This window comes from Mandrillus leucophaeus, unplaced genomic scaffold (genome assembly GCF_000951045.1).
Source record: "Mandrillus leucophaeus isolate KB7577 unplaced genomic scaffold, Mleu.le_1.0 Scaffold186, whole genome shotgun sequence".
In the NCBI taxonomy this organism is placed as follows: Eukaryota; Metazoa; Chordata; class Mammalia; order Primates; family Cercopithecidae; genus Mandrillus; species Mandrillus leucophaeus.
Window position 1 is genome coordinate 3,085,852 of NW_012101876.1, and position 11,110 is coordinate 3,096,961.

General features: G+C 47.3%; 1 protein-coding gene across 1 annotated transcript in view; it reads right to left on the bottom strand.

Annotated features, from left to right (window-relative positions):
* GALNT15 (polypeptide N-acetylgalactosaminyltransferase 15) overlaps positions 1–11,110 on the bottom strand; it is a 51,720-nt gene that overhangs the window by 23,257 nt on the left and 17,353 nt on the right. Inside the window, exon 3 of the mRNA XM_011977940.1 lies at positions 6,892–7,096. Within this exon, the coding sequence (XP_011833330.1) occupies positions 6,892–7,096 (205 nt within the window). The remainder of the gene's footprint in view (positions 1–6,891; positions 7,097–11,110) is intronic.

An 11,110-nucleotide genomic window follows, 5' to 3' on the forward strand; every position in this document is an offset into this window, starting at 1 on the left:
TTTTCTTTCTTCAAAAACCTTTCTTGACAGCACTGAGAGATACAGAGAGGGGTTCTAGGCTCAGCTCTGCTACTAACGAAGTATGTGATCTTGAGATACCTGTTATACCTCTCTGGGCCTCAGTTTCCTCATTTGTAGAATGGGAGGTTGAACTACTTCCCACAAAGGCCTTTCTCAGCTGCAATGCTCTAGGACTGTGGCTCTTAACTTCTTTTGGGGTCCTTGATCCCTTTGAGATTTAGGGGAAAACTATGGGCCACTCGTGAGTGAAAACTTATATGTCCATGTAAAAACTACTGTGCACGATGTCAGAGAGTTTACGGACCCCTACTCTCAGGTCTAGTTCTTCTTCCTCCTTATAGCATAAAACTTGATTGGCTTGAGAAATCAGGATTTCCAAGCCCTGGAAGTGTCCCTACTGTCAATGCATGTGTATATGAACATGTGGTATCTATAACCAAAGTGCCTGAATCTTGGTTTACTTGCTTGTTTTCTGCTACTGTTGGTGATTTTTAGCCCAATTTTATTTTTATTTTTTATTTTTTTGCACAGGCTGGAGATATAACTGCAGAGTGATGTGGGAAATTGACATGGGTCATATACTTTTTAACTAAGTGGGTGTACCAGGAGCTGCTATCCACCTAACCAATATCTCAATCACATTTTCTCCCCCTGGCCTGTCATGATAATTATGTCTTAAATCTGTGCCATGGAATGAATCAGGCCTGAACTTCAGGGTGGCTAGAAGGTATCACTCTGAGAGAAGTGAGATTCCTGGGAGGGGAGATACCAGCCACACTGCGTTTACACTACCATCAAATTCCATCTCTGTTCCATCATCTTGGAGAGAGCCAGGGTGGTCCCATGATTTCATTATCTGCTTTAATCTATGGCTTTAGGTAACTGATGTAAGTGTAAGGAGTTGTGGGGTCTATATTTAGAGCAGGGATCTGAATATGCTTTTCTTGCCTCTTTCACATTGTTTCTGCTGGAAGGCAAGGGGAACATAATCCCTCTGGGTCTCCCCTATTTTGGGGGTACCCTGCATTGACCTAAGAAAACTGAGAACCTAGACTGGGGAGGAAATGAAGGCACCCAGAGCCCGTTCCAGAGTCTCCACTTACTGTGTAATGAATCAGGCAGATGGATAAATTTGGCTATTGGCAAAGCATTTTGTGGAATTTTGGAATCAGGAGCTAGGGAATCGTGTGACTGAATTAGGAAGAAATGCATGAAATTTGTGCCATCTTCAGCAATCATAAAAGGACAAGAAAGGGACTTGCATTCAAGCATTCCCACAGTCAATTCATCCTAGACCTCTGTGCTGTGTATTTATTTCTTTTTTTCTGTTTTCTTTTCTTTTTCTTTTTTTTGAGATGGAGTCTTGCTCTGTCGCCCAGGCTGGAGTGCAGTGGCGCAATCTCAGCTCTGCCTCCAGGTTCACGCCATTCTCCTGCCTCAGCCTCCCAAGTAGCTGGGACTACAGGCACGCACCACAACGCCTGGCTAATTTTTTGTATTTTTAGTAGACTTGGGGTTTCACCGTGTTAGCCAAGATGGTCTCGATCTCCTGACCTAGTGATCTGCCCGCCTCGGCCTCCCAAAGTGCTGAGATTACAGGTGTGAACCTCTGTGCCCAGCCTCTTTTTTTAAAAAAAAAAGGTCTCACTCTGTCGCCCAGACTGGAGTGCAGTGGCGCAATCTGGACTCGCCGCAACCTCCACTTCTCAGGCCCAAGTGATTCTTCAGCCTCAGCCCCCCGAGTAGCTGGGACTACAGGCATGAGCTACCATACCCAGCTACTGTGTGTGTGTGTGTGTGTGTGTGTGTGTGTGTGTGTGTGTGTGTGTGTGTTGAGAAACGGGATTTCGCCATGTTGTTGAGGCTGGTCTCGAACTCCTGAACTCAGAGTGATCTGCCAGCCTTGGTCTCCCTAAGTGCTGGGATTACAGGTATGAGTCACTGCACTTAGCCTGTGCTGTGTACTTCTTAACAAAGGAGTACAACAGAAGAGAAACATTCATTATGTTTCTCTTTTTGTTTTGTCTTTCTGGAAGCTCAGAGTCACATGTAAAACTTACTTCTAATAACTGTATTACCCCTGACTCCCAATACCCTCTTTTCCTTTCTGAAATCTTCTTTTTCCTCTATTTTAACCGTGTACAACAGTGATTAACCGTGAGCCTCCCTGAGTACACTTTGGATAGAGATAAAGAATAAATGTCAATGAATGAAGTGAGGAGTGCTTTCTATTTTGGTCTTTATTCCTATGGACCATAGTGGTTGCCTAAGCAGGGCTAAATTACTGACTCAAAAAGGGTGATTAATTAAAATAAAAAACCCACAGTCTTCTATTTAGTTTTGTGGTTTTGTACCTACAGATGTGTCTGGTGTTCTTGGAATTCATGTAAAGCAAAGTAGCGAGACTACCTCGTTTGACTTGGAAGGAGCTGGAAGTGTCTGCTTACTTCATCATTCCCTCACCTGTGAATTGAGTTTTAACCCTCAGGCCGGTACAAGGTTGATCCTATGTTAAGCCTTTCTAAGTTCCAGGAGATCAAGTGCTTATATTTTAAAAGGCAAACAGAAGGTGTCAAGCTACCAACAAAGACTGGCTCACTGAAATATGTGAGATCAACGAATACATTACTGTCCAGATATTCAAGAGCTAACTGTAGTTTCAAGCTTCCCATAACCTTTTACCACGATAAAGAATAAGCCCTCGTTTATCTCATTCCTTGTTAATTCTCCTGAGCCTGGATGTTCCTCGAGGTCCATGATACATGAGCCATTTTGAAAGTTCACGCGTATTCTTGGTGTTTGTGGAAAGTCTCTTATACCAGAAGCAGAAGGCTCTGAATTCTCCCTTCCCAGAGCTCTTGCTGCTCAGGTGTGACCGCAGGACTGGCACCAGCTCTTGCAGTGGCAGATATGAGGACGTGTCATGCTGAGGGGTATGAAGTACGATGGTGGCTGGAGAGTTTCCTTGGGGCATCTGAGCCGAAGAAGGCTGCTCCCTCTGGGGGGCCAGGAGGCGTCCTGACCTCCTGCTGCTCCTTGACGCTCGCACACATGCACGCACACACACACACACACACGCACACGCTCGCTCCCCCCCACACTCAGACTCTCACATGCTCACACACACACGCTGACTCACATGCACAAACACGAGGGGTTCTTACACTGCTTTCCATCATTTAATCCCTCAAAGGGCAGAGTGGGAGGTGTTCTGCTCCCTGCCCCACATTGCTTCTCCCCACAGCAACCCTGGCTGATCCTGAAGGACTGGATGTCTCGCAGATAGGGACCAAACCCATCTTCAAGACCCATCTTCAAGTAAGAGATAACTTGGTCAGCTTCTTGAGATGATACCATCTTTCAGCCCCTTTCAAGGCTGTCCCTTTCCCCTTAGAAACCTTCATCCTTCCGGGGGGGTATGGCTTCCACTGCTTGGCTTGGGTATGAGAGCTGGCGGTCAACACAAGGCAGCTGGGAGCTGGATACAACAGCTAGTCTTGGTTCCCTTCGTTGTTACTTTGTGTAGAAACTGGCCATCAATCAGCACCTCCCAGGGCCGCCCTAAAATCACTTGCTCGTAGGGAGACTCTGTGTAGGGTTGCTATGAACAGTTACAGGAGTTGTGCACTGTGCAACCCAAGAGAACACCTCTAATACCATCGTTACCGTAAATTTGCATTTTTATTTTGACAATTTGCGGACAGTTGGCATTAAGATGTCTTACTCTAATAAAAGCAGTATGTTATGACCAATTTTCTGAGGAATGGGAGTCAGGAGGAATGGTCATGGGGAAAGGATTTCTACCAATTCAAATAAAGTTGCCACATGGCTAGTAGGAACCTGCTAGGCAGGGACAGGGAAAAAAGGCTGGTCAGCAGGCTCTGAATTCCTTGGCCAGGGTATGGAGGAGACTACGACTCTTTGAAATAGCTGATTTGTGGCTTATTGCACCGTTCACTCACCACTCCTACCCCACCTTTTTTTAAATAAGAGCTCTTAAAGACCCTTTTTTGTCTTTTGGGCACTGTCTCCTCATCTGGTGACAGAATGTCTCCTGACATAAGCCTTGGAGACAGCTGGGCCCCTTTCCTCTCCATGTGAGGAGCTGCACCAAATGGCTTCTGCAGCTTGGCTTTGCATGAGGCATGTGGGTAACGTCCCTGGGGGAGAAAAGCACACGCTGAATGAGGCTGCTCTCCCTGCCACAGCTCACAGAGCATTGCCATGTGGAGTGGAGAGAGTGGGACTCAGATACCAGAGGTGGCTTTTCTTCCAGATCCTCACCTGCCAAGGTCTACAAGCTGGACACTGGGGCCCAGAGAAAACAGTGGACAAGAAGCCATGAATGAGGTGTGGAGAGGACGAAAATGTGGTCACATCACGCAGAAGAGATGGAACCCAAAGAGGAAGGCAAGCCAGTAACACACCAGGATCAGAGGCCCAGTGAGTGTGTGTGTGTGTGTGTGGGTGTGTGTGTGTGTGTGAGAGAGAGAGAGAGAGAGAGACCAAGAGACAGAGAGACAAAGACCATGAGAGAGGTAGACAGGCAGACAGACAGAGACAGACAGGAGGGGAAAAGAGGAGAGGGGAAGGGCACAGGAAACTAGAATATCTCTTAATCACAAAGGGCTTCCCAGGGAGCCCCATTTTCTTTGTAGCCTAGGACACTGAGGTACTGCCATGTCTTTCTCGCTTCACCTAGCTCTCTGAAATGGGCCCTGATGTGAGAAGCAGATATGAGGGACTCACAACAGCATGTAACACATGTCTCACAACCGGGGTGGGGTTAGGGGTGACTAATATTTCTCCCTGACCAGCTTCTCCAACTCTTAAAAAGAAAGTGTATACAATAAAAAGGGCACTGGACCCAGAGTCAGAAGACCTGACTCTGCCCTTACACATCATGTCACCTCTCTGAGCCTCAATTTCTCCCCCTGTAAAACAGAAGCTAAAATACCTGCCTGGGGCATCTCCTGCGGGTCATTAAAGAAAGCATATGAAATAAGTCTGTGAGGGTTATACATACATAAAGTTTAATGATATTAATTACTGCATTTCTAAATGTCTGCATAAAAGAAGCATAGAAAACAGCCCAGCTGTCAAGTGGCTGTGTGACCCTCAGGGGTCTTTTTTACTTTCCTGGAACTCAGGGCTCTCGACAGTGAAATCATGAGGTAGGACAAGAAGATCTTCATGGTCCCTCTGAGAGCCACCTCTCTGTGATAACAGATGGCAATTAGAGGAGAAATGGGCGAGATCAACTTTAGAGTCTGACTCCAGTGATAGACATTGCTGTGATTTCAAGATGGTCCTTTGCATGGAACACAATCAAAACTGGCAGCTTCAGAGGGCTTGTGCATTTTCTTTTCTTTTCTTTTCAGGATGGAGTCTCGCTCTGTTGCCCAGGCTAGAGTGCAGTGGCACGATCTTGGTTCACTGCAACTTCTGCCTGCCAGGTTGAAGTGATTTTCCCACCTCAGCCTCCCGAGTAGCTGGAATTACAGGTGCCCACCACCATGCCCAGCTAATTTTTGTATTTTAGTAGAGATGGGGTTTCACCATGTTGGCCAGGCTGGTCTCGAACTCCTGACCTCAGATGATCCGCCTGCCTCAGCCTCCCAAAGTGCTGGGATTACAGGCATGAGTCACTGCACCTGGCCAGCTTGTGCATTTTCGTGTCCTAGTTCTTGTCCTAGTGCTGAATTTATGTCTGTCTTCTTTTCTTATGAGATGTGAGTCAAGAGGCAATCTGTCTCATGAAACTGGGCAACTGGGCAACATTAATCTGTCTTGATGTCACTTGAGTTCTGATTATTCTTCTTTGTTAAAATGGAATGCTGAACTATTAACAATTTACTTTCTGTCATTTGAAACCGTCTCCATTTGGCAGGGTGGTAACTCCTATGTCTCCAGGATTCATTCCGATGTGGTCCAGAAATTTTTTCTTATATTTGATTGATCATCCCGAACTTCAAGTGAGATAATAAACATTCACCATGGGTAGGCGTGAAGGATAGAAGTTATAGGCTTGGTTCTAGCATTGATCCTATCTTGCTGGGCAGCATCAAACAATTATTGATCATGGTTCCACTCTGCTACATGCCTACTTGAGCTCCAAGGGGTATGCCTGAGGTGGTTCAAGGTGGGCCAGCCACCAGGTTTCAGTTTTCCTGGGTGGGATATTCAGACTGAGGGTAATGGTTGACTAGACATGTTTAGGAACTGTTTGTCTTGAGCAAGGAAGTAGGAAAGAGATTGACAGTCAGATGGGGAAGGAGAGCAGAGAAATGATCAAGAAAAATGCTAAGATGCTTGTCTACAGGGTAATGTAATGCAGTCCTCTCCAACTTCACATTTCCAAGGACTGGCCTTAGGTAGGAAATTAGGGATCCCTTATATAAACTGGGGAAACAAAGAATGCTGTTGAGTGATCACAGAACCTAATGCTTTCTTTTTACGAGTGAGTAATCTACGGCCTAGTGTAGTTCAGACTTTTTCCCCAGGTTATGTTATAAGCTTGATTAAAATTGCTGAATTTTCACCAAAGGCAATGATAGCCATAGTAAGGTGTTACCCTTATCATGCAATTTAATACAATTTTAAGTATTTGCAACCTCATAGAAGCTGTTCTCTAAGCCTCAGTTTCTTTATTTATAAAACAAGGTAGATGGACTGGAAGACCTCTAACCTCCTTTCCAACTCTAACTCCATATTCTTAAAAGACCTAAACATCTGAAAACCCAAAGGGAATAGATCACTCTCTAATGGAGACTCAGGAATTAATAGGTGGGTTGTTCTGTGAGTGGATGATGCTGTAGACTATTTCTCCCAGTCCCATGTCTTGCTTTGCAAGCCCAGGGAATAAGTTACCTGTCACCAGCTATTCTGCTGAGGAGGGGCTCCAGCCAACCTGGGTGGCACTCGCAGTGGGCATCCATGAAGACCAGCACATCCCCGGTGGCCCTGGTGGCCCCCAGCATCCGGGCCCTGATGGCACCCAGCCTCTTGTTGCTCCTGAGTAACTTCACCCCCTCCAGCCTGGCCACATATTCGCTGAGAGCAGACTTGAGTTGTCCTGGAATCAACAGGGTTGTGGTCAATGGAATGACAAATGCCACAACCGATGAGACTGTGACTAAGATAATTGTCAGCAACTGTCTCTTGGAAGCTGTGGTGAGCACATGGGTCCTAAGAACCAAAAACATGATTACAGTGTGGTTGTTGCTGAGATGTAAGATGCTTCCTTAGGTTGGGGTGGGCCATGATTCTCTGCAGTAAAAACTAGAGGGATGCTGTCAGAAAACCAGGAAAGGGGAGAACTTGCTAACATTCTCCAAATACAGCAGCAAGAATGTGGCAGATACTGTTGGTGTCTGATGTGGTTTGGCTCTGTGTTCCCACCCAAATCTCATCTTGAGTGGTAATACCCACAATCCCTATGTGTCGAGGGAGGGACCTGGTGGGAGGTGATTGGATCAGGAGGGCGGTTTCCCCCATGCTGTTCTCGTGATAGTGAGTTCTCATGAGATCTGATGATTATATAAGTGTTTGACAGTTCTTCCTCCTCTCTCACTCTCTCTCTCTCACTTGCTGCCGTGTAGGACATGCTTCCCCTTCTACCATGATTGTAAGTTTCCTGAGACCTCCCCAGCCATGCAAAACTGTGGGTCAATTAAATCTCTTTTCTTTATAAATTACCTAGTCTCAGGCAGTTCTTTACAGCAGTGTGAGAACAGACTAATAGAGTGTCCTACTCAGATTCCCTGAGCTCCCCTCAACAGTTTTGGTTTGGTTTGCATGTCCCCAGCTGCTGTGCGTGCTAACTGAAATCTGAACCCTTCTCTGGAGACTTACCTTGGGGTATTAAAATGGTCTCTGCTGCAGGTACCAGACAGTCATGCAGGGTGCTGCCCCGGGCCCCAATCATGGTCAATGACTGACCATTGCAGAGTCAAAAGCAAGACAGACCCCACAGTGCAGCCTGCGTTCCAGAGGTCCCCATGGGACCAGGCTATGGCTGGACTTCATCTGGAACCACATCTTTGTTCAGCTCTTCCCTCTGTCTCTTCTGCATCACCCACTCCCCTACAGGTTTCCCCTGAGAGTATACCCTCAAAAAAATCACATGCACATGACTCTCCATCTCAGGCCCTGCTTTCAGGAAACCCGACCTAAAACAGTGGTCAAGGAAGCCAAAGGCAAACGAGTCCATTAAATTTGGCAGCTGCTAGGAGATTAGTGGTGCTGGTCAAAGAGGTCTCATTGCAGTTGATGGGGGAGTCTGCAACACAATGGGTCCAGGAGAGAAAACAGGAGATGCAAAACTGAGACCAAGAGTCCAGACAGTGTTTTAGGAAGGTTGATTCTATAGGGGAAAGGAGAGAAAGAGGCCGAAGAAGAAGGTGATGAAAAGGATGAGAGACACTTGTTAGGTTTTGTGTTTAAGATAAGAATAACTTGATCGTATGTGTATGTGTGTGTGTGCATGTCCGTGTATACACATGCCAAGAGGAGCAAGCCAGTGGAGATGGAAGGAACAATATGTTCACAGAGAAGCAGTGGTCTCCATGAAGTCTTGGAAATGGGGAGTCCCCCCAGCCCAGTGGACTAAGATCTCCCCACGGACAGGGGTTGTACCTAATGCATCTCTTCGGCTCCAACCCTTAGTGCAGGGCCTGGCCCACAGTAGGCACTCGGTACATGTGCATTGAGCAGAACTGAGCCAAAAAGAAAGAATTTCCCCCCAGTTCCCCAGCCCAGAGGTGGCCTTAACTGTGGATGCAAGTAGCCTGGCTGCTTTGGTAGCTGGATCTCTGGGGAGGCTGGAGAAGGTTAAGGCAGCCCTGCCCAAGAGCCCCCAGCAGACTTTGTACACTCTTTCCCTGGGAATCTGTCTTCTAAGCACCACAGACTTTCTGCACGGGGAACAATGTCCTGAGCAGTAGAGGAAAGGAGTCCCAGTCACTGGGCTGTTGCAATTCTCACTGGTAAAATGCTTCGCTGATTTGTTACTTTGTGACTATTTTTCTGGTAAGATTGTCAGCCCTGGTCCACTCCCTAGAGAAGAATCTCTTAGTCAAGCTATTAACATTTCTGAACTCGCATATCTGAAAGGCAGCCCCTCAGTGACATCATTGGCTTTCACATTGCTAAATATAACATATTCCTCACCATTCATTCTCCCCTTCCGCTGTACTGACAGAATTTTGATGTTTCTTGGGGCAGCTAAAAACACGTATCTCCCAAGACCTCCTCTCACTGCTGGCAGCAGCTCTGGTAGAAATAAACTGAATGAGAGGATTCTGGGAAAACTATTACTTTACTATTTTTTTTTTCCAAAGAGGACAAACTGGACTGGCCTCTGCCTATCTCTTCTTCACCTTTTTCCATTTGAAATATGTATGTGATGTCCAGAGGTAGAGAAGCCCTGTTGTGATTATGAGGTCAAAACTACCCTCTAAGCATGTTGAAGTGGAAAGCAGATGAAGGTGGGTATCCAATGGCATCGTGGAGCTGTCACGCCAATCCTGCATTGCCGCCCTATAAGCTTTCTATACTATAAGGAAAAATAAATCTCTATTCATTGGTTAAGTCACTGCAGCAGGTTTCTGTTCTATGCAGCCAAATACTGATATTCCCACCAAACATTAATTTATGAAGCTCTCCTTGGGCTGACTGCTGGTCTCTGTAGCTATACCTCTAACCCTTGTTAGTATTATGTAGGACAGACTTCTAGCAAGAGAGCTTCAGAATAGACTAAGGAAGAACTTCCGGACTGCAACGGTTGTTTGGCGTTCTCAGCGGGTTTGGAAGCGGGTAAGAGCACCCATGTCTGAGTGGTATAGTTCTCGGCAAAAGCTGGGATGATCCTCAACTCCTTCCTTCCAGAAAACAGCAGAAATACTGACTTCCACTTGTAAAGGGTCATCATGGGCTGGTCATCACAAGCATTTTCTGATTAAATGATTCGGTGTGGGCATTACCATCCCAGACGAATACCCAGAAGCCCATCTAGCTGATTCTATCACACTACACTATGCCGTCATGACCATCAGCTTGGAAGCCCATCAAGGTGGCTCAGGGCAACTCGCAGCACCTTTTTCTGTCACAGTTTTCCTCAGAGGTAGAGTAGGGTTGATAAGCCCTGCCTCTCTGGGTGGCCAAGATGATTAAATGAAAACAGTGTGCAAGGTGCTGCTTGTCTGGGATCTGGGTCTTGGCAAGCACACAAAGGAGAGGGACCTGCACAAATGGAACCAGTGCTGGCCTTGGTTGTTGAAAAGGCCTTGCACCCCAGTGACAACAGGAAATACGGGGCCACTGGACGGAGAGCCAGGCCAGTGGTGAGGGGCAGAAGGGGCGATGGCCAGGAGGGGGCAGCCTAATTGCTTGGCAGGGGATCCAGATCCCCTCTGGTGGGGCTGCCAGCTCTGGGGTAGCCCATTTCTCTGGGGCCCAGCTCTTCCACTTTCCATACTCCTGAGGGGCACAGACATAACACAGCTCATCAGATGGTGGGGGCCGGACCACAGGTGTGCTCTTGGGTGGACCCTGCCCCACTTGAGGGTTTGGAGAGTCTCGGGGCACTTTTCCAGCCGACCCAGCCCTGTCCCGCACCTGTTCATTAGTCCTGCCTAATATGTAGCCAGCTGCACCCAGGAACCCCAGGTGTTCTCAGAGCCTCTGGCTAATCTGACTCACTGCTATGGCCAGGCTGGGCCCATCCCTGGAGTGAGGACCGTAGAAAGAACTAACAGAGGCACCTGGCTATCCTAGCCCTTCTCCATCATTCCCCTTAGAAAAACGCAAATGCTCAGCTTCCCTCGGAGGGTTCTGATCTTCCCAGAAGGCCAGGAGGGGTGTCCCTAGTTCATTTATTTGCACCAGAAATGTAGGCCTCAGGCCCAAGCCAAAGACTAGAGCAGAGGTTCTCAAAGTGTGGTCCACAGAAAACAGCAGCATCAGCATCACCTGGGAGCTTGTTAGAAATGCAAACTCGGCCGGGCGCGGTGGCTCAAGCCTGTAATCCCAGCACTTTGGGAGGCCGAGACGGGCGGATCACAAGGTCAGGAGATCGAGACCATCCTGG